The sequence below is a fragment of the Tachysurus fulvidraco genome, chromosome 1 (genome assembly GCF_022655615.1).
Source record: "Tachysurus fulvidraco isolate hzauxx_2018 chromosome 1, HZAU_PFXX_2.0, whole genome shotgun sequence".
NCBI lineage: Eukaryota > Metazoa > Chordata > Actinopteri > Siluriformes > Bagridae > Tachysurus > Tachysurus fulvidraco.
The window spans coordinates 51212815-51237344 of NC_062518.1; the positions used below are offsets into that span (position 1 = coordinate 51212815).

Sequence of the window (24530 nt, forward strand, 5' to 3'; positions counted from 1 at the left end):
ATTATTATTATTATTATTAATGTGCTTGCTAAAGCACATTCTTATTCTCTTGCGTACTTATTATTATTAATGTGCTTGCAAAGCACATTCTTATTCTCTTGCATACTTCTTCTTCTTCTTCTTCTTCTGGACACTTTTTCGGCGCGTAACTTGTCCCGCAGCTTTTGTCCTAGACCCATAAATGAGGTGTCAAATCGACCGGCTCATTGAGGAGAGGTGTACTATCTATTTTGTAAGTGATCCGACCAACGATGTTCGTACAGTGGACGAAAAAGCGGCCAAAAAAGTCCCATAGAAATGAATGGAAAATTAATACATAAAACCGCAAAGGCTTTCCCGTGTTCCTAGATGGCGTAGTGGATAGTGAATCCGTTTAACATGCAGAGATTCGGGGTTCGAATCCACCCTTGGACATTTTTTTTTTTCTAAAACTTTATAATAAAGGATCATTAGTTGACATTAGTTACCACATTACTTAACATGAACTAATAATGAACTGCACTTCTACAGCATTTATTCATTTTGTTCATGTTAATTTCAACATTTACTAATACATTATTAACACCGTGTCGACATTACTTAATATACTGTGAACTAACATGAACAAAGAATAAACTTTATTTTAACAAAGATTACTAAATACAATAATTTATTGCTCATGGTTAGTAAATGTTAGTTAATACATTACATTTGAACTAATGATCCTTATTGTAACGTGATTATATTTTTTCCCAGTAAAATCACTGATTGATGCTTCAAGTTCAAGATCTTCATGGCGCTTGTTTCAGGAAAAGATAAATGGATTTTCAGGTGTGCTCTTTTGTTGCAGGTGAGAAACTAGTCTGCAAATATAACCATAGTAACTGTGCAGCCAAACCCTAGCAACCATGTAGTGCACCTTACGAACCATATTGCAATATAAAGAAGCCATATCTCAGTTACACAACATAAAACACTCAGTACGATGAGGGGAACTGACGTCACGTATAGCCCCGCCCCCAAAATAAGCGAAATCAAAAATTTAACACAACATGGACATGTCATATATCAAAACACTCAGCAGGATGAGGGGAACTGGCGTCACGTGCAAGCACATTCACATTTTCTTTAGGAAATGTACCGTTCTAGTTATTATTATTCTTCTGGACACTTTTTCGGCACGTAACTTGTCCCACAGCTTTTGTCCTAGACCCATAAATGAGGTGGCAAATCGACCGGCTCATTGAGGAGAGGTGTGCTATCTATTTTGTAAGCGATCAGAATTCCAGAATTCCCAGTATGGAAGTTCAAAGGGGTGTTTTTTCCCCATAGACTTGAATGGGGAATCTCTCTGTAGATGTGCTAACATCCAAAAGAGGGCAGCAGACACCAGTGAATCTGTCAGATCACACAACGTTGGAAGTACAGAACTAGGACGGAAGTACATTTTTCGGTCAGAAACGCGTTTTGTATTAAAGCGTTTTGGATTAAAAGGCTTACATATTCCAGTTCCTTAGACTCTTGGGGATTTTTTAAAAGCATTTGTTTTGGAAAATAAAGTGAGAGCCGAAAACAAAGGACAAAAGTGGATTGTTGTTTACACATTTCGGTCAGAAACGCGTTTTGGATTAAAGCGTTTTGGATTAAAAGGCTTACATATTCCAGTCCCTTAGACTCTTGGGGATTTTTTACAAGCATTTGTTTTGGAAAATATTACCCCAGTGAAGAAAGGTACCCAGATAGCAATTACATTTGGGCCACATGTGGGTATTATCTGGCACATATGGCCTAGCTGTGGCGTGGCTATACAGATATGGGCCAAATTGTGGCCATATTTGTTTTGCCATAACTTTAAAATCGGCGGGAAATGCTCTCTTGGCTCACAACTCATTTTGAGGTATATGGCCCAGATAACAATGAACACATGAGAACCATATGTGGTTGAGCTATGGCACACAGTGAGAAACACGGACTTGTGGTAAACCTTTGGCTTATACTTGGAAAAACACAGGAATCCTGAAATCAAGTGCGGCAGACATCCTCCATCCCACACCTCAGGTTGCTATGCATCTTCCCTCCTATAGGTGGCGTGAGACTACGGCGCGAATGTGACTGAGACTCGGGCAGTGGGCGGTATTTCTGCTTTCCTCACGACTGTGTAAGCTACGTTCAGGTAAGTGATTGGCACTTTACAGTCATATAATTGAATTATGCAGCATTATGTGTCAATATTGCATGTTATTAAGCGTTTAGTTATTAGTTTAATTGAGGAAGGGGTCAAATTAGCTAATATTTTCCTCAGTTTAACAATACAGTTTAATGTATGCTAGGGCTCCGCTGGTTTGGCGTTTTAAATTCCGATGTTTTTGGCTATAAATAAACAGTACTTAAGTAAAGTTGGCCGCATATTCACAGATTGGAGTTTCCCAAGTCAATAACTCCTGAGCTAAACGCTGTTACTACACAAATAACACCTGTTTTCTTCCGTAGTAATGTAGAGAGGCAGCTACAACCCAATTTTCCTAAAAATCAGCTTTCCTCCGTGGTGGAAAAAAGACATGTCTCTATGTGCGAACCAAGGGACCGTCTGCAAAGTGCAAAACCCGAAAAGCGAATACTAAAAACAGTCAACTTGTGAGAAATGTCTTTTTGTATAATTTTTATGTTTTTTTTTTATATGAAAATATTTCCCCCAAGTAAGTGTTGTAGTATAACTATCAGGACATCAGTGATGTGTGAGTTGAATTTGGTGACAGTACAGTATTCGCTTTTCGGGATTTGCAGTTTGCAGACGGTCCCTTGGAATCTGTCTCATGCACTGAAAGTCATGCGTCTTTTTTAAAGCAGAATGCATCCAGTGTAAATTTTAACCAGTTGGTGAAAAAGTATTCTAAAAATATATTCTAAAAACAAAATCTAAATAATTTGTCATAAGAAATTATGGTATTATTATGGCCCACATATTGAAAAATACAATTTGCAATTCCTTTCGAAAATATACTGGAAAATATTTTTTTTGGTCAATCAGAGGTGGTTAATTATTGCAATTAAAATATTAAAGGAGGAAATTTATATTAAATGATTTTTCCCCCATTATCCTCCAGCTCTAACTTCCATATTGTATTGCTTCTAGCATTATTTAAATTCATCTTTATTGCAGAGACCGAGAGGGGGGTGGGAGGGAGCGAATGAAGAAACACGAGGCCCAACAAAACACTGCCGACCCTCATTAGGCACATCAAAACTCAATTTCTCAATTTAAGTTATCTGTACAAGTTAATCTGATTTTTTGTATTTTTTTTCTGTGATTTTTATTACTCTGAGTTGAATACATTTCTTAAATGTATTCTTATGTTTACTCTTAAAGCTGTAATTATTTAAACACATGTTTTGAAGTAAATTGTTTTGAGTACATTTGTTGTTGAGTGTTTCATTTACCTTTAAGTTAATAAGACTTTTACATACTGTCAGCTGCATGTGTGGCACATATGGGCCAATAGATTTTAACAGAATTCAACCATACTAAAATTGCATATAAGGCTCATATTTGGGCCACATTAAATTGTATTATTTGTCTCATGTTTGGTGGAGTTATGGCACTCCTTTGGTTCAGTTCTTTCAAAGAAGAGGTGTGCCATATTTGGGCCACATAAATTACAGTTTGGCTCATGCTTGGTAAACTTATGGCTCTGCTTTGGTTCAGTTTTGGCAAAGGAGATGTGGGCCATATCTGGGCCGACAAACACAAACTAATCTGGGCCACAGCTCAGCTGTTTAAATGGCCCAAATCTGGGCCAAAGGAAATTTGCTGACTGGGAACGGTTAGCACGTTTTTTAACGTTTTTTTTTTAACATAATAATTTTAAATTTACTTTTTTTTTAACAAACGTCGAAAAACAATTGTGATCAATGATAGACTGAAAACACAACATCATCCATCACGTATTTATGAGGAAACGATGCTAACATTGTTAGCATAAAGAAACTTGTTGTGTTTAATCCGGAGGGGACGAAACTACAAGTCGTGCAACATTAAAAGGAAAACAACATTGTATGTTCAAGTAATTTGTGTAATTCGCACTTTTTATCCCTTACGCTGTAAAACACTTTATTATATGATTATAATGCTCGTTCGTTCGTTCGTTCCAGTTACTGCGCTTAACTATTTCATTAACATTAGTTTAAATTCGTATACGGTTGTAAATACAAGGATGAAAGTCACATTTTTATTACACTTACCTCACCTTTATCTTCCAAAGCGACCTACGACATGCACCGTTCTCTTAACCACAATGTATCCATCCGGAAGGACACTGTCGATACTCGATCCGTACAGCAACATGATTGGTTCCGCGAATGTGCGAAATGACGCCACTTCCTGTCATCGCCGACCCGCAGTTTCGGAAACTAACGCTATCCTTACCGTTGTCATAGCACTTTATTTGTATTGCTCGTTTAATGTCTGTTTTGTTTGCAAGTTTGTTTACTCTATCTTGTTTTTATGGTATTGTTGTCCTTAGCAATCACTAAAATAATATATACAATTTTTAAGGTTAATATGTGACACAAAATAAAACGTATGAGAAAATGTAGTAAAATTAAACTATAGTTTACATTTATTGTCACATATTAACCTTAAAAATTTTATATATTATTTTAGTGATTGCTTAGGACAACAATGCGCACAAAACAGACATTAAACGAGCAATATTATTAATTGTTGAAAGGCATTGACGCTAATGCATTAAGAGGAGGGGGTCCCCTGTACCAAGATGGCGGCTCAGTTGACGCATTCGTTCCAATGTACTGCCCTATACAAGGCAACATCTAGTGTATAGTCAATGTGAATGTCCCACTTCAGGTCCTGGGAGATTGTGGTTCCCAGGAATCTGAATGACTCCACTGCTGTGACAATGCTGTCCATGATGGTTAGTGGGGAAGAGAAGGGGGGTTTCTCCTGAAGTCCACTATCAACTCCACTGTCTTGAGCGTGTTCATCTCCAGGTTGTTAAGGCTGCACCAGACAGACAGCCGCTCAACCCCCAGTCTGTAAGCAGACTCGTCACCGTCCTGGATGAGGCCGATCAGTGTGGTGTCGTCTGCAAACTTCAGGAGCTTGACAGATGGGTCATTAGAGGTGCAGTCATTCGTATACAGGGAGAAGAGTAGTGGGGAGAGAACACAGCCCTGGGGGGTGCCAGTGCTGACGGTGCGGGTGCTAGATTTGAGTTTACCCAGTCGCACTAGCTGCTGCCTGCCTGTCAGAAAGCTGGTGATCCACTGACAGACAGAGGAGGGCACGGAGAGCTGGGTTAATTTGGGCTGTAGGAGTGATGGGATGATGGTGTTAAAGGCAGAGCTGAAGTCCACAAACAGGATTCTCACATAAGTCCCTGGTCTGTCTAGATGCTGCAGAACATAATGCAGTCCCATATTGACTGCATCATTCACAGACCTGTTTGCTCTGTAGGCAAACTGCAGGGGGTCCAGTAAGGGTCCCGTGATGTCCTTTAGATAAGCCAGGACCAGTCTTTCAAATGATTTCATGACCACAGATGTTAGAGCCACAGGTCTGTAGTCATTAAGATTTTGGGTTTCTTTGGGACGGGGATGATGGTGGAGCTTTTGAAGCATGAGGGTACTTCACACAGCTCCAGTGACGTGTTGAATATCCGCGTGAAGATGGGGGCCAGCTGATCAGCACAGGCTTTCAGACAGGATGGTGAAACACTGTCTGGGCCTGGAGCCTTTCTTCTCTTGGTCTTCCTGAAGACCTGACACACATCATCTTCTCTGAACTGGATTGAAGGTGTGACTGATTCGGGAGTTACGGAAGGTGAAAATTGGGCTTTTTCAAACCTACAGTAGAACTCATTCAGGTTGTCTGCCAGTTGTTGATTCACCACAGTGTTGGGGGATGGTGTCGTGTAGTTGGCTGAGGCAAAGGATGGCTTTATGTTTATTTTTCAATGTCAAGAGGACATGGAAACATTTTTGTCCTACTGCATTGATAAAAAAGGCTTAAAGGTCAATGCCATGTTCTGTGAGTGTGAGTGAGTGAGTGAGGGGGTGAGGGAGTGAGTGAGTGACAAATTAATTTATGAATAAATCAGTTGCATAAATCAGTTTAGTCCTGTGTTTTTGTAAATGTAAACACACACATCTGTATTTCCCAAATGATGTGTAACATGTAAACTATAGTTTAATTTTACTACATTTTCTCATACGTTTTATTTTGTGTCACATATTAACCTTAAAAATTTTAGATATTATTTTAGTGATTGCTTAGGACAACAATACCATAAAAACAAGTTAGAGTAAACAAACCTGCACACAAAACAGACATTAAACGAGCAATACAAATAAAGTGCTATCACAACGGTAAGGATAGCGTTAATTTCCGAAACTGCGGGTCGGCGATGACAGGAAGTGACGTCATTTCGCACATGCGCGGAACCGATCATGTTGCTGTACGGATCGAGTAGCGACAGTGTCCTGCCGGATGGATACATTGTGGTTAAGAGGACGGTGCATGTCGTAGGTTGCTCTGGACGATAAAGGTGAGGTAAGTGTAATAAAAATGTGACTTTAATCCTTATATTTACAACTGTATACGAATTTAAACTAATGTTAATGAAATAGTTAAGTGCAGTAACTGGAACGAACGAACGAGCATTATAATCGTATAATAAAGTGATTTACAGCGTAAGGGATATTTTAAAAAGTGCAAATTACACGAATTACTTGAAGATACAATGTTTTTTTCTTCTTTTAATGTTGCACGACTTGTAGTTTCGTCCCCTCACGATTAAACACAACAAATTTCTTTATGCTAACGATGTTAGCATCGTTTCCTCATAAATACGTGATGGATGATGATGTGTTTTCAGTCTCTTCTCTTTTATTTGTTTCTATCTATCTATCATTGATTACAACTGTTTTTCGACGTTTGTTAAAAAAAAAGTAAATTTAAAATTATTACGTTAAAAAAAAACGTTAAAAAACGTGCTAACCATTATATAAGTGCACGAGGTGGTTAGGGGTGGAGCACGTGTGTAGGGTTTGGACCTGGGCGTATTGGAGAAGGTTTTGTATTATTTGTTGATTATTTGATTCGTTGTAGTTTTACAGTCGTATGCAAAAGTTTAGGAACCCCTAACAATTTTTATTTATACATATTTGGGTGTTTTGGATCAGCAATTTAATTTTGATCTACGAAATAACTGAAGGACACAGTAATACTTCAGTAGTGAACTGAGGTTTATTAGATGAACAGTAAATGTGCAACATGCCTCAAAACCAAATTAGACAGATGCATAAATGTGGTTGATTTGAATACCTGTAATTTACCTGTAACTACTTAGCACTGATTTAACTGGAACACACAATTCCAAATTAAGCCTTGAACTTCATAATCAGGTGCATCCAATCATGAGAAAAGGTATTTAAGGTGGCCAATTGCAAGTTGTTGTTCTTTTTGACTCTCCTCTGAAGAGTGGCAACATGGAGGCCTTAAGACAACTCTCAAATGACCTGAAAACAAAGTAAGATTGTTCAACATTATGGTTTAGGGGAAGGCTACGAAAATAAGGGTATCTGCTAAATGCTGTAAATGTAAAATGGAGAACCACAGTTCTATAAGTGTTTCTGTATTTGTTTACAGTTCAGTGGGAATTAGACACGGTGTGAAATCAATAGACGGTATGTCTGGGCGTGCGAGAGGAAGGTCATGTGGCAGAGAGACTGGGGCCCGAGGCGAGGTAAGGATGCACCATTTATACCGTTTTAAACTAATATTGATTGTTAAAGGTTCTGTTTCTGGGTGTGCATCAGGAAAAGTGCTTTAGACAAACACAAGCTTTTAAATTAAAATTATTTTATTTTATTTATATATTTTTGTTATTCATAAACATTGTGCTTGTGTTAAAATAAGTGATTTATTTTTTTTTACCCTCACAACCTCAACAAAACAGTTTTTAGAACATTGTATGTTCTATAAAATGTGTAAATTAATATTAGAGGTGTTATTGGTTGAAATACATGATATAGTCGTATAGAAAAATCACGGTGTAGATCGACCACCTTAAAAACGCACAAGCGATCAGGAGAAGACTTTTCGTGTGTTATCGTGTATGATAAAAGATGGCTGGAGCGACAAGTTGTAAAAAAGCGCATGATTACACTGATTGCTCTGATATAACCGTTACTGAGCATAGTGTGGAGTAAGGGTAAGTGCGTAGTTGCTGTATATAGAAGGGGAGGGGGGGATTTTTCAGCATGAATTTGTATCCAAAGCTTCTAACACACCATGTTTATGCACAGCAACCACCTCTGCCTCAGAAGGAAGCTCAAGCCGTGTGGCCACCACCGCCCGAGAGAGAGCTCCAAGGGAGGGGAAGACAGAAATCTGCCCCTGTGGCGGCGGCAGAAGGTAGTTTTTAACTATCAAAGTATCCTGATGTTTAGCTGATCTCAGACATTTTTTTCCTGTCAGGTTAAATAATTGTAATAAACATATTAATATGTGCTTATTAAGTACTAATAAATAGCCAATATTCTATAAATATTCATGCTAATAAGCAACTAGTTAAATGACCCTAAAATAGTGTTACTGTGCATGTTATGCATTAAACACACCAGCATATTCTTACAGGAGAAAAGCCATATCACTGCTCGGAGTGTGGGAAGAGTTTTATGCAGCAGAGTAATCTCCAAACACACCAGCGCATTCATACAGGAGTGACGCCATATCACTGCTCGGAGTGTGGGAAGAGTTTTATTATACAAAGTAAACTCCAAGTCCACCAGCGCATTCATACAGGGGTGAGACCGTATCACTGCTCTGAGTGTGGGAAGAGTTTTTTTTACACAACATGATCTCCAAACACACCAGCGCATTCATACAGGAGTGAGACCGTATTACTGCTCGGAGTGTGGGAAGAGTTTTACGCGGCAGAGTAATCTCCAAAGACACCAGCGCATTCATACAGCACATAACAAAAGATTGACCTTTTCCTGTCTTTGGAATATTTTATTTATAAATACAATATTTAAAAGAAAAGAAAGGTGTTGCTAATAAATGTATTACCTTCTTTTCATAAATCCTGTAATATTTTAAGCTCATTTTGGGGTCATTTGTTCAGAGATTTTACACGGACATTATCATTGGTAAGACTACAGCCATTATCGCCTGTAGTTTTTTGTCCTACCCGTTTTCATAAATTCCCAAATTCTGTGCAATGTATTGGATGCTAAATGTACTGTCCAATCATCGTGGGGATATAAGATAGTTTTAAACAATCCGAACGAAGGAAGGCGGGATTTGTCTGAATACGGGTGGGAAAACAAACATAAGAGTAACCGTGAGCACAAACACAGCAATGCCAACCTAGCCTTCTAAGTTGATGCAGCTCTTCACGTCCACGCTTTTTTGTTGTTTTTCTCGGCAATATGGGGGTTCCAAAATTTTACAGATGGACATCCGAGCGATATCCGCGTTTGAGCGAAGTTGTGAAGGAGCACCAGGTTTGTGTTCGTAAATGATGCTAGTTAGCTTTAGCACTAGCATCCGGCTAACACTTTACCTCAGTCAGGGCTGTGTATGTTTACAGGTGTATTTACACATGATTGGTGATTAATTTTAGCTAAAGAAGGCAGAAAGGACAATAAATTCACCGTGGAAACATTCTGAAGTTTTAATTTCCAGTGCTTTAATTACTCAGTTAGTGAAGAGTAAGTAATTGTGGAACAATCCCAACTCGATGTGTGTTACAGCTGTAGGTCACTACATAGAGCGCGAGGGGAGGGAACTTTGTGCTAACCCCAGTGCTCATGACAGGACATAAGGGTCATGTAGTCTGTAGCTGTGACAACTTACATGTGGGTTTATCTCTATAGCCACACAAATATAAACAACGTTTAATATATCTATAAATATATTGTTAATACTAAATCTATTTAGTATTATTCTTATTATAGAATTATATTGACGTCATTATAGAAAGTTTTATTTCTAAAACTGAGGTGATTCAAATGGACTTTTTAGATGAGAGAAAATAAATGTATAATCGTTTATAATGAACTTTGAGTATTTGTATACTTGTATATCTATTTCTTTGATATTGTAGGCGTTTTTATATTAAAATGTTTTTATATTAAAATATATAGTCAGGTGTTCATTTAACTGGGAGCAAAATAGTCAGATATTTTCCACTACCTCGACTTTCGCATCATCAAGCCCAGGAAGGTGTTCTTCATGGCCGTGGATGGTGTCACACTCAGGGAACACACTGTTTTGCACACTTTTCTGCTGATTTTGCACATACTGTCCAACATTTCAGCTGTTTTTACACATATTGTACAATATCTCAGCCATTACGCACATACTATACAATATTTCAGACATCTGCTGTTTTTTGCACAACTCTATATATAATCCAAAGGACCTGCTGCTAAGAAACTATGTTCATTCTTTTACTGCACAAATTTTGTTTGAACATTCAGTATTTACACTGGTCGGTCGGCGCTGTTTCTGTTACTGTTTATTGTCTTATGTGTATTGCATTTTTTGTACTTTTTGTATTGTCTTGTAACTTTGTCTGCACTGTTTTTTGTCCTGCACTGTCTTGTTTGTCTTGTCCTTCACTGTCTTGTTTGTCTTGTCCTGCACTGTTTGCACCAGGTTGCACAGTTGCACTTTATGTGGCTAAGACTACTTACATGTCCTTAGCCCTGTCCTGTAGCACCTTGATCCTGGAGAAATGTTTCATTTCACTGTGTACTGCAACAGCTATATATGGTTGTAATGACAATAAAAGCTTCTTGACTCTTGACTTGAAATATTTTTTTCACCAAAGCTCTAAACCTCTCACGTTCAGGGTCTTCCTCATTTTGCTCCCGGGAATGCTGTGGATAGCGTTCCCGGGTTTTTCAAAAATGATCATTATTCCTATAATCAGGAGAATGAGTTTGTCGGTGAGGTTTCTGATATCTATCAGTCCTCCCATAATTGTTGAAACCCCGAGGCATCTCATGCCTATGATGTTTAGGGTAATCTCTTCCGTGTTCTTCAGAATGGAGATCCTGTCTCTCCCATCTGGAACACGGTTGGCCGCGGTAGGACATGTAATTTTTAGTTGGCAAGTCTGTTGCAACGTTTTGGTAATTTTAAACCTTCATCAGGCATAGACTTGCCACAAAATTTTTTTTTTTTAAGCGTCAGAATCTTTATAGGGCTCTGAATTGGAGTGTATGTTAGATTCTTTTCCAATATTCCAAATATTATGTAAAGAAAAATCACTGATTGTAAAATAAACTGATATAAACTGATTGTAAAATAAATTGTTTTATTAGGGAACTAGGAATCTCAAGTAACCAATATTGATCCTTCTCCAAGCTGCTTCATCCACAAAATGAGTGTGGTGCCCCTGCAGCTTCTTATATAGTCAGCTCCCGTGAGGCCCCGCCTCCAATGACTGAGGGATTTTCCAATTCCAAAAGGCACTTTTCTATTTAAATTATTTTGAAGCTATTTGTTCATTCAAAGGTAATGTAACCATAATAGCCATAATAACAAACAAAAAATAGAAAATAAATAATCCTAATCAATCACATACTATTATATATGAGGATTTTTAACTCTTCCTTTTCTGGTTCCTAATTAGTCACAAATCTGCACTTTTTACTTTTACTGTAGCACTTTTTACTGGACCAAAAAATTGGGCCATTGAACCATTACACAGGCCTGTGCAAAAAAAAATCTATAAATAAAATTTATTTGCGAGTATAGAATATAGTATGCTGATATCCTGAGTTATAAACATTTGTGCCAAACAGAAAACTAATTCACGTCACTGAGGATTTCAGTGCAGGTCTGATGTCTGATCACATGCATAAAATCCACACACTGGTCTACATAGACGTGTATATCTGTGATCTGGTCGGATGGGTTGACCATTAGTTTGTTCTCCACACATGACATGGAGTCTGGTGTCTCTGGCATGCTGAAGGGGGGCATTTAGTTCTGTTGCTGCTGTGGTTTGGCTCCACTCATCCCCTTACAATGAAGTATCACTGCAAATCAATACTGCAGTTCTTCTTACTATCATTAAACATAGCACCTAGAAATAATAACTGTCAGTGCAGAGAGATACATGTGATATTGATGCCTTCTGAACAGATTCTGTTCTTGGAGGAGGTTCACTTGTGAAGAAGGTTCTGTTCGTATGGAAGGTCTTGTTGTAAACTTTTTCCAGAGAAGACCAGGAGACTTGGATTTCCTTGTGCAGTAGTCATTATTGTACAGACACTCGATGAACGCGAGTCTTCAAGTCACAGTGTACTGGCACGAGTGCTGCAGTCATCAAGTCTAGCTAAGTTGTAATTCATTGTAAATGTACACATTATATGGGGCAGTCCCATCAGATAGAGACAAAACCCTCCGGTGACAATCAAAGCATGTGAGGATGTAACAGCCCCACACCAGATAATGGACTTTCACCCACCCTTAATCCCATTAACATAACAGTTTCCTCAGACCTCTTCATTATCATACGAATGAGTTCACCTCTAACGCTTGGCATTCCTTCTTGAATCAATCCTTGAATCAAATAGCCACCTTAAACAATGGGACAAATGTCACAAAAGGACGACTTAAAATTATTTCCCACAGTTGACACATCACACTGCTGAGGAACCACGACTGAAGCAGATCCCAGAGAAGGACAGAGTATATTCCATGAGTTTGAAGGCCTGATGTGAAGTGTAGGTGTGGACATCTAAACCAGGGTCTGATTCCAAAAGAGAGTTGCAGTAGAGCATAAGTTGGAGCAGATTCTGTAGTCAGGTCATATTCTTCAGTTGTTGTGAAGCACAAAGGGACGGAGAAAGCTGTAGATCCAGATACATGTCATTTATTCCTGTTCTCCCATTTGAGTTTTGATCTCTCATTGTTCCAGCATCATGCTGTATCAATGGTGTAGTCTAGTTTTGTGTAGTGAGTATACTGCGATTTTTTTCCCCTCCCAGCCTCATACACACCCATCCTATATACAGTATGCATCTACATGTAATTGAGAGCATTATTAAAGACTGATTATGTGTTATCAACATTCCAATTTATTATAAGAAACAAAAGACAGTCAGCTGATAAAACCTGTGCTCCAGCTCCCATATTCATATAACATTTAAAGCTAAATGTAGCTCTTAAAGGTGTAGTTCACCCAAAAATGAAAATTGTTATTTCCTGAACCCTCAATTTGTTCTAAAACTGTATAAAAGATGATATTTTAAAAAATGTTGGTAATCAGACAGTTGGCAGCACCCACTGACTTTCACAGACTATGAAAGTCAATTTGTGCTGCCAACTGTCTGATTACCAACATTTTTCAAAATATCATCTTTTTTGTTAAACAGAAGAAAGAAACTCATACAGTTTTGGAACAAATTGAGGGTGATTAAATAACACAATTTTCATTTTTGGGTGAACTTTATACCTTTAAGAGCTACATTTATCCTTAAATGTTATATGAATATAGGACCTGGAGCACAGGTTTTATCAGCTGTCAGTTTCCAATGTACATTTAAGAGTGAACAATAAACATTTGTTCAGTTTTATCACCAACACTCTTTCATTGCAGAATATTATGAACTGAATGAACTGGTAGTTTACAAAGCTTTATAAATACATTAGTACTCGGGCTTTGGGTGAAGCTGCTGTAGCTTTAGGCGCAGGCTTCCGAAAACACAAAGAGTGTAGTTTCAGTCTGCTTTCGTTTCAGATCTTCTTTTACATTAGTTAGTTAATTTCAAATTTGCGCCAAAAAAAACCCCCGCCAAGCAACTCATTTTCCTCCTTGGTAGGTGACGTCAGATCAGGTCACAGGCCACGGAAGCCCCAATGGTCCAAAAACGTTAGTGATTCGCAATCGCAACCACAGTCTGTGTTCGCAACACAGATGGGGTGAATTTATGAGTGAAAGTTCTGTCACAAAACGATATTGTTACGTATCCTCACGCTTTTTAAGTGGGTATACGGAAATCCTTGGCCTTTCCTAGTGGGTATACGGCGTATACCTGCGTATCATGTGGACTACACCAGTGTCATACACCAACTATGAAGGACAGGCCCAATTTTCTGGATGCAGTTCAGTCCTGGTGCTTACTTCGGAATGTTCCTCTTATCTTTGGAGAATTAGTAACTTCTACAGACCAACACTGGGGCCTGCTTCTTTTACTACTTCAAATAATAAACATTATATTCTCGCCCATGTTATCACAAGGTTTATGTGTATATTTAAAACATTTAATTGTGGATCACCACACACTGTTTAAGAAGTTGTATCTGTAACAAGTGGATTGTTAGTTTTCCTGTCATGTTCCCAAGGGGACAGATTTGAGTGATGCACGAGTGACAGTGAGTGACGTACGGAGGTTCGGGCACCTGAAATGTTGTGTGCACATGTGAAAATAAAAGTAAGCAATGATACTGCTTTAACCGTCCATTCTGTATAGTTTAATAAAACAGAACAGAATGAAACATGGTGGCAGCAGTCGTGAATTCAGCCGAAGTGAATATCGAGCCATGAGGAGTGAAAACTGCCGCTAGCTTGTTGTGGTTAGCCTAGCACGCGAGCTCGTGCAAGGGATTACACAGCGTATACAGAGCCTAAACCGGAGCAGAAAAGAGTGTCAGACGTCGCGATGGATGGTCTCAAGCCGCCTCCGATACTTTGTTTGGATTCAGCCAACTTAGCGAAAACTTGGAAAAGTTGGAAGGAGGAGTTTACGTTGTATACGGACCTCACTGTGCCCCATGCAGAAGAGACAACTAAAGTTAAGTTTAATTACCTTCTCGGAGAGAGAGGGAGGGAACTTTTAGCAACGCTGACAAGCGGTGATACATCTGCGCGGAGGACAGTGAGTACAATGATGATGCTGTTTGATAAACATTGCAATCCGCAACTGAATGAGACTGTTGAGCGTAGAATAACTATTAATATAAATAGAATAACTATTTTCAAATAAGTTTTTTGTTAGAGACCAAGGACAAGACGAAAATGTTGGCAGATATGTCACAGATTTGAGAGTATTGGCCAGCACATGCAATTTTGGTGACATTAAGGACTCACTAATAAGAGATCGCATTGTGTGTGGTACACGGAGCCCTGTGATGAGGGAAAGACTGTTAAGAGAAGAAAACTTAACGCTGGATAAGTGCATGCACACATGCAGAGCTGCTGAATTGTCTAAAGAGAACAGCAAAACCTTACAAGGTAAAACGGTGGAAGAAACACATGCAATGAAGAAGAATCCAAGGAGAGACAAAAAGGAGGAGATTAACTGTAACCTTTGTGGTAACATACATGAGAAAAATAAACACAGATGTCCAGCCTTTGGAAAGAAGTGTAAGAAATGTGGAAAGGAGAACCACTTTGCTGCAAAATGCAAGTCCAGATTTGAGAAAAACAAGAAAGGCAGACTGGTAAACACAATTTCGGAATCAAGTGAGTCGTGTGAGGACATCATGACAAAAACAGATGTCAGTGAAAACCAAGAGACAATAAATCAAGTGAAAGAAGCACACAGCAAAAGTCAACATCTCTTTGCAGGTATGTTGTTGGACAAAAAGCTAGTTAACTTTCAGATAGACTGTGGTGCTACTTGTAATGTTATCCCAATGCAACTGTTGAACCCAAATATACAATTAGATACCTCAGAGAAAATACTTGTCATGTACAACAAAAGCCGATTACGACACTTTTGAAAATGTAAAGTCAAACTTCGAAATCCGAGAAATGATAAACTATATAGACTTGAGTTTCAAGTAGTGGACCAGGAGGACAGGATCCCGCTACTGGGGAGAAAAGCTAGCGAAGCCATTTAGTCGATCAAAGTACAGTATGAGAACATACTGGCGATTGACAGTATAGTGAAAACACAATGTACAGACAAAATGACTGACAACGGTGAGCAGCTGACAAATATGGAGAAAATAAAAACAGAGTTTGGAGATGTTTTCACAGGCGTTGGCTGCCTAGAAGGCGAGTACAACATTGAAATAGACAAAAGTGTACCACCAGTAAAACTGCCTAAACGCAGAGTGCCTGTTGCAATGATGACCCCACTCAAAGAGGAACTAAAGAATCTTGAAAGCCAAGAAATCATAGCACCTGTGGAGTGCAGCACTGACTGGATAAGCAGTATGGTGTTAGTGACAAAACCAAATGGAAAGCCAAGGATCTGTATAGACCCCAAACCACTGAATAGAGCACTAAAAAGGAGACATTTTCCTCTACCAACCATTGATGATATCCTGCCAGGACTCTCAAAATCCAAGGTATTCACTGTTTGTGATGTAAAGCATGGATTTTGGCATGTCAAACTGGATGAAGAGTCCAGTTACCTCACCACGTTCACAACCCCATTTGGACGGTATCGTTGGCTCAGGATGCCAATGGGCATAAGCCCAGCTCCGCAAGCTCTGGAGGGCTTACCGGGTTTGTATATTATTGCAGATGATATACTGATCACAGGGGAGGGTGACACACAAGAGGAAGCAGACAAAGATCATGAGAAAAACTTGAGATGTTTTCTAACGAGGTGCAGACAAAAAGACATTAAGCTCAATGCAGACAAGTTTAAACTGAGGAGAGAGTCTGTACCCTACATTGGACACTTGCTGACAGCAGAAGGCCTCCGCATTGACCCGGAGAAAGTGCGGGCAGTGCGGGAGTTGCCGAGGCCTACAGATGTTAAGGGGATACAGAGACTTGTAGGTATGCTGAACTACCTTTCAAAGTTTTGTGATCATCTTTCTGATGACTGTGAAGTTTTGAGACAACTTACACACAAGGAAAACATGTGGGAATGGACTGAGGTGCACGAGACAGCTTTTAAAAGTTTGAAAGACAAAATAACACATGCACCACTGCTCAAGTACTATGACCAAAATGAGGAGTTAACCCTACAATGTGATGCCTCAGAGACAGGACTAGGAGCAGCCCTGATACAGAAAGGTAAACCTGTGGCATTTGCAAGCAGAGCGCTGACACCCACAGAAAGGGGTTATGCACAGATCGAGAAAGAATGTTTGGCCATAGTTTTCGGAATGGAAAAGTTCCATCAATATACTTATGGTAGAAAAGTGACTGTTCAAAGTGACCATAAGCCACTGGAGAATATTGTGAAAAAACCGCTACTTAGTGCACCAAAGAGATTACAGAGAATGTTACTCAGGCTGCAGAAGTACGACATTAACGTGATCTATGTGCCTGGGCGAGACATGCTACTAGCTGACACACTAAGCAGAGCTTACTTACCTGACAGCAATCAGGGAGACACAGAGGCAGATCTAGAGACTGTCAACATGATTACCTACTTACCAATCTCTGCAGAAAGACTATCAGCTATTCGAGGCTACAAAGGAAGACACAAAGTTGCAGGAAGTGATTAAGTTGATTCTTACAGGATGGCCTTAGAACAAAAAAGACATTGAGAAAAACATTCAACACTATTTTGCTTTTCAGGATGAGCTGAGCTTTCAGAATGGCATTGTGTTTAGGGGAGAAAGAGCAGTTATTCCTGACACACTAAGAGCTGACCTGACCAGCCGCATACACTCTACACATCTGGGAGTGGAAGGTTGCCTCAGACGTGCGCGCGAGTATTTGTACTGGCAAGGGATGACTGAGCAAATAAAGACTTTTATTTCCAAATGTGACATCTGCAGGTCAGTTGAGCAACAAAAAGAGACATTGCATCCCCACGACATTGCTTATAGACCTTGGGCTAAGGTAGGAACTGATTTGTTTTCTTGGCACAATAAAGACTACCTAGTAACTGTGAATTATTATTCAAATTTTTGGGAGGTTGATTATTTACCGGACACCAAAAGTACCACAGTGATTCACAAATTGAAAGCACACTTTGCTCGTCAGGGGATTCCAGATGTGCTCATCTCGGATAATGGACCGCAGTACTCTTCACATGACTTTAAAATGTTCAGCAAAAAGTGGGAATTTGTGCACAGAACATTGTCACCCGGGTACCCACAAAGCAATGGGAAGGCAGAGTCAGCTCTTAAAACAGCAAAACGTCTTATGCAGAAAGCTGCAGCTGCTGGACAGGATCCATACTTAGCCCTGCTGGACCATCGCAACACACCGAGCCAAGGTCTCAACACCAGTCCAGCACAGAGACTTCTCAGCAGGAGGACCCGGACCCTTCTTCCTACTAAAGATACACTGTTGGAGCCTAAAGTGTCAAACAACAAACAGGGACTGATTAACAACAGACAAAGACAAGAGAAATACTACAACCGCACAGCAAAAGACTTGGACTGTTTCACATCAGGGGACAGTGTTCGAGTCCAACCATTTGAGCCTTGTGAAACTTGGAAAACAGCTAGAGTGATTAGGCCAGTGAGACTCAGATCTTATGAGGTTGAGTTGGAGTCGGGTGGTGTCCTGAGGAGAAACCGTCGCCACCTCAGGCACAACTACTGCCCACCCTCAACATTTGCACAAACAGGAGTGTTGACAAACACACAAACCGTAGCTGCTAAATGTAGTCAGGGTAGTGATCCAAGCGCTTTTACTACAAGGTCAGGTCGTCAGGTTAAAAGGCCTACCTATTTGAGGGATTATAATATGTGAGATTATTACTTGACATGTTTCGTCATTTTCTAAATATGGTTGTGAGTTGCGGTTGCACTGTAAAAGAGAGGGGAAAAGGGTGAATGAAGCATTGATTGCACAGTTAATTTGCAAGGAATATATTGTCAAGAATAAGTTTACAAATTATGCACTTGAAGTTGATGTTCTAAGAGGACATTTCATAAGTTTATTTTTTTTGTGTTCAGGCAAGATAGTTACAGGCATTTTCTGAAGCATTAATGTTTACATCTGAAGGTACAAAGAAAATGTTAATTTTGTTTACAAAGAAAATGTTAATTTTGTTTACAAAGAAAATGTTAATTTTGTTTACAAAGAAAATGTTAATTTTGTTTACAAAGAAAATGTATAACGTGAAAAAAAAAAGAGAAAAGATGTAACAAGTGGAGTGTTAGTTTTCCTGTCATGTTCCCAAGGGGACAGATTTGAGTGATGCACGAGTGACAGTGAGTGACGTACGGAGGTTCGGGCACGTGTAATGTTGTGTGCACATGTGAAAATAAAAGTAAGCGATGATACTGCTTTAACCATCCATTCTGTATAGTTTAATAAAACAGAACAGAATGAAACAGTATCCTCAGAAAAACCTTTTACCAAAGCACCATTTTCTTATCCACTATCCCTGCTGCATCCAGTCCTAGATCATTAGATCCTTCACCTAAATTAACAGCTACAGGCCTGTTGTTTCTCTCCATGAAACCATAATCAAAACTTTTTTTTTTCTTGAATTTATTTCTGCTGATGTAACATGTTTTTCCTTCAAATACAGAAATAATAACTTCAATTCGTACTGGCCCACCCCTTCTAACACATCATGCATCACATCAACTGAGAAGTTCTCTGTTGTGTGAAAATACTCCAATGAATTTAATATGCTTGACCTTTTCACACCAAAAACATATGGAAGGGATGGATTACAGGCCATTTCTTGACAGTGAGCAGTGTGTATATCTTTGGTGCGCAAAAACTACTTTGGAAGAATCTTCAGAGAATTCTGTCTGATGCCCCTTTTCCACCGGAAAGAACCGGGTGCTGGTTCAGAGCTAGCGCTAGTGCTGGTTCAAAGTTGGTTCCACTGGCGAACCTTCTAAGAACCGGTTTGCCTTTCCACCAGCTAGAGAGCCATCACAGCGCCGAATGTGTCGTCACTGTATGTGTGTCACGTGTCCCAGCAACGTTAGCGCAGCAGTGACAAACACAACAACAATGGTAAATGTTGCTTTACCGTTAATGTTCATGGCTTTGCGAACCCACATTGGCATCCAAACACGGCGAATAAAACGTGTACGTGCAGCTCCATGTAATCTGTATAAACAGAGGTAATAGATAAAGTACATAACGTTATTTAATCTTTAACACAGAAAAAAAATTTGCCTTAGCATGAAGCTACCTACCATCATGTGTGCTGATAATGTATCATATCGCGGTAAAGTAAAAATGTATTAAACATTAGTATACTTAAGGTACATTATCAAATGCGCTAACAGTAGCCCCGCCCCAAGCGGTTCTTAAGTCTAGACCAGCAACGTTTTGGTGCTACTTAAGAACCACTTTTCCTGGTTCGGAGACGGTGCTTTGGCGGTCGAAACAGAAAGAACTGGTTCTAAATTAGGCTCTGGCTCCAAACCAGCACTCGAACTGCCTCGGTGGAAAAGGGGCATGAAAGTCCTCCTTTTCTGCTAAACAGAACCTGCAACAGTACCTTGCACTGAAAGACTCCACCAGACCAAACGAACTATGCAAACCCAAATTAGCACCAGTAACCTGGACTACAGTGCCACGAACATAACCATTGTATAATGGAATCTCAATACCATCACTCTCTAACACTTTAATATCTCGAACAATGGGAGCAAAAAATTCACTAAAACCATACCGTTTAACATCTTGAGTATGATGAAATAAGGCGCACAAGTGTTAGCCAACAAAGAATTCCATTTTGAGGAGAAGTTTCTTAAAGTAAAATATACTCCACCCTCGCTTAGGACCCAGAGGGTTGGCGACCTCAAAGTCACCATAGAACATCTGGATCTGTATTGTCTGCTTCTCAGTTGAGAACAGGGGGTGACTTTTAAAATAAGATCCATCACAAATATCTCTCAGTCTAGAGTCGCTGGTAGCTGAGCTGTGCAACATTTCTGAAACTTATTGACTTTTAAATATTGACTGCAGTGTAGATAAAATTGGAATATACATGAATTTATATTGAACTACTACCTGATCATATGTTCCAGTCTTTTTATTTCGTCTCGTGTCAAATCTTGAACCAATCACACAACCAATCACGAATTTAGAATTGTGAAAGGATTCTCTAAACCCTCGAAACACGCCTCAACTTTCTTGCACATTTCCGTTTCTCTTTCATTACTAAATACATGCTTTACTGTATCACTGTCTCTTTAGCATGCTGATGGAGATCTTGAACAATCTCTTCCATGGAAATCACTACAGAATTCAGTGTTCACTTTGAACAACACCTGCTGCCTTTAGATCAGAAATTACTGCTGAACAACTATTTACAATGTATGGCGAAGATAACTGTGACTCTGCCTCTAAATATTGTCTCCGTTAGCCAAGAATGAAGTTAGCATTTTTTGTTCCCTAATTAACACTGATTGTGTTGTTTTAACACATGTTTTTAGCGTGTGCTTGTCAACCACAATGAAGTAGGAGTGAATGGTGGTCTGTGTGGATCCCTGGGCGAGAAGGTAGGGCTGACTGCTTTGGGTAATGTTGTCTAGATGCTGCTGCACACTGGTTCCAACCTACAACAAAACACATTCAACAGAATTTTTTTGTGACTAACTTCTGACAATAGATCAGATCACCTCCAACTGTGCACAAGATTGAGGTGATGGAAGATATATTTTAAACAACTGTTAATTAGTTCACTTTTTTTTTTTTGAGGAAACATTCCAGGATTTTTCTCCATATAATGAACTTCCATGGCGACCAAAGGTTTGAGGGTTCAAATGAAAGGTCAAATGTTGGTCTCAATGTAGCTTCAAAGACTCGACAATCCAAACAGAGAAATAAGGGTCTTATATAGAGAAACGATCGGCTGTTTTCAAAATAAAAACAATCTACTTTTTAACCACAATCGGACCTTTCTGACATCATGATGTAATACGTGGCACATCTTGAGATTCTACAACACGTGCAATTGTGGTATTTTTATTTTGAAAACGGCTGATCGTTTTGCTAGATAAGAACCGTATTTCTCTGCTGGGATCATAGAGATTTTGAAGCTACTTTGAGTCAGACTTTGAACCGTCAAACCGTTGGTCACCAATAAAGTCCATTATATGGAGAAAAATCCTGCAATGTTTTCCTCACAAACCTTCATTTATTTTCAACTGAAGAAAGAAAGACATGGATCTTGGATGACATGAGGGTTAGTAAATAATCAGAAAAAAAATATAAGTTAACTAACTCTTTAAGCATACCTTTTGATGAGCTGATCTACAGCTTGATACACAGAAAGCTTTCTCGGCCTCTTTCTACCTTGTGCAGATGGTGGTAGCAGATGTAGCAGCAGTAAGATGGCAGACATTTCACTGTCCCAGCCTGCAAATAAGTAAATAAAAATCTGGTTTACATTATGCCATAGCATAGCTGTCAGGGAGCTCTCTGACTCTGCTCCCGTGCGTGCCCCGCCCGCACGGAGCGGCTCGCCTGCTTACTGATTGCTCTCACCTGACTCTCATTTCACTCTCATCAGCCACCATATATAATCCCCTCTCTCACTCCCACTCACCGTCAGTTATTATCCATGGTTTCACTGAACATTTCTCGACACTCCCGTGTTCATGTTCAGCTTCGTGCTTCTCCCACGCGCTCCCGTGGTTAGTACACCGACTGCCTTTCATCCCCTACTCTCTGGACTTTGTGGGCCGCGCTTCCACCGCGCACCACCGGATTACACAGACTGCCTTGCTACTCTGGATCTTTGTGGGCCGCGCTTTTCCGCGCACCACCGGATTATTCTACTTCCGTGTTTTCACAATAAACTCTGTTTGCTTCCACTCCGGCTTCCTCCTCTGTGTCTCGCATAACAATAGCATTCAAAATGACAACTTGCACCATTATGAAAATGTACACTACACACCTACATAACCTACAATAACAAGTTAAACAGTTCCATTCAGACCATTCTCAACTTCAGCAGCTGACTCAGCATTGCACATCAAATCCAAGAGTTCTGTGGTGGGCTTTCCTTTATTACTTTTGCTTTAAAAGTGGTTGGACACTTCTCCAAGAATTTGTTGGCCTTGGCCTCACCAAACAGAAATTTGAAATCTTGTTCTATCTGCAATGTAACACACACAAGTGATGAGTGATACCTAATGCTACATTGGATATTTTGGTGATGCAGTAAATTAAGATGTCATACCAGGCCTGGTGTGTCCAGAAATTGTGGGAAGACCAAGAAGACAACTGATGATTTGGCTTCATTGTTGAACATTGCTTGCTGATACATGAAGGTCATTTTCATCTTCTCACAGACAGTCTGTTCATCAGCAGAGTGACTCAAAACAGCATTAGCTGCTTCCACATCCTCATCAGATGGCTCTCTGTCGAAGGTGAAGGTCTGATGAACACAACCTGGCCCACCAATTTAAGACAAAATAAAATGTTAAAAACTCATTTCTGTACAATTCACAGGTCACCAGTATAATCACGTCACTGATCAGTAAACATACCTTCAGGAGGTTTGCTGACTGAGGCACATCTTTCTTCTGCTCTTTTTCTTTGTGTGGTCTTCAATCAACATGCAATGTATCCTGAACCACTATCTGGATCGTAGTAATGTTCCTGTGATTATACATAAAATATAAAAGACTATTAACATTTCAAAGAGTGAATGTGTGCATAATGTTGCAACAACCCATTCACTTACATATCCATGTTGTGAGTTTGGGTCTTCTAGATAGGGTAACAAAGCTACTATCCCCTGTGTGTACATCACTCTGACACTTGGCGGTGTCCTAGCATATGAATTCAAAGTTAACATCACACTCAAATGACATTGTACAACACAATTTACAATAACAATGTTTATTTACAGCCCAGCTATATGCTTAATGCTTACCCATGTGTTTCTGTCATCTCAGCAGCAAGTTAATCATCTGTCTTCTGGTGGCATCTGTCAGGGATTTGGTTTATACTCTTGCATAATGCATTCACCACCAGGTTTTGATGTTAACATTTTAAATTACAGGTGGAATAAAATGTGCTTTCTGTTATTGTAAAACCATATGTAATAACGATGGGAAAAAAATGTTATCTAAAGAACACTTCACATCGTGAAACAACATTCAGATTGGACTTAACAATTTTAGCAACTTGTACTTAGCAATTTCCACCACTTACCACTTTTGCCTCGTAGTTTATGTGGCATGGCCTTTTAGGCTGGCTTCCTTCGGGCAGCGGCTTCCTCTTCAACAGGGTCACACATGGTGAAATTCAGGAAGACGGTGTCATCAGAAGACCCCGAGCACGATGATGATTGTGAGGCACCTGTTCATTAAGAAATCGGTACAAAATATAGAAATATATTACAAAAAAAATGACCTGTATTTTAAGACGATAAATGTTTTCATTCCGGCTTTTAAACTAAACAAACTAATTTGTGAATTGTCTGAATGAATACCAAATCCTCCATTGCCCAGCTTGATTGTCAGAGTTCCAGGTGACCTCTTAAAATGATGTAAAGAGTCTCAGGGATTCATCACTGCTGTAGAGTTAAAATAGACACTGCGTTTCTGCACATTTTTACACTCACTTTTAACTCCACTGTTAGAGCAACCTTACTCCCCAAAATGTTGAAAATACTCTATTTGGGTTAAAATAACTTTATGCTAAAATATTAACACCCCA

General features: G+C 39.4%; 2 protein-coding genes across 2 annotated transcripts in view; one reads left to right on the plus strand and one right to left on the minus strand.

Annotated features, from left to right (window-relative positions):
- The window catches only part of LOC113651658, a 187773-nt gene that overhangs the window by 59702 nt on the left and 103541 nt on the right, over positions 1 to 24530 (minus strand). The window lies entirely within an intron of this gene.
- Positions 7653 to 10067, plus strand: LOC125141405 (zinc finger protein 135-like). The gene is made up of 3 exons (XM_047814789.1): positions 7653 to 7739; positions 8302 to 8410; positions 8633 to 10067. Exons 1-3 carry the CDS (start codon positions 7683 to 7685, stop codon positions 8854 to 8856), a joined length of 390 nt encoding a protein of 129 aa, XP_047670745.1. The 5' UTR covers positions 7653 to 7682; the 3' UTR covers positions 8857 to 10067.

Coding starts and splice junctions, on each gene's coding strand:
- LOC125141405 (XM_047814789.1), top strand. CDS start 7,683: ATGTCTGGGCGTGCGAGAGGAAGGTCATGTGGCAGAGAGACTGGGGCC. Junction 7,740..8,301: donor AGACTGGGGCCCGAGGCGAG/GTAAGGATGCAC, acceptor GTTTATGCACAG/CAACCACCTCTGCCTCAGAA. Junction 8,411..8,632: donor CCCTGTGGCGGCGGCAGAAG/GTAGTTTTTAAC, acceptor ATATTCTTACAG/GAGAAAAGCCATATCACTGC.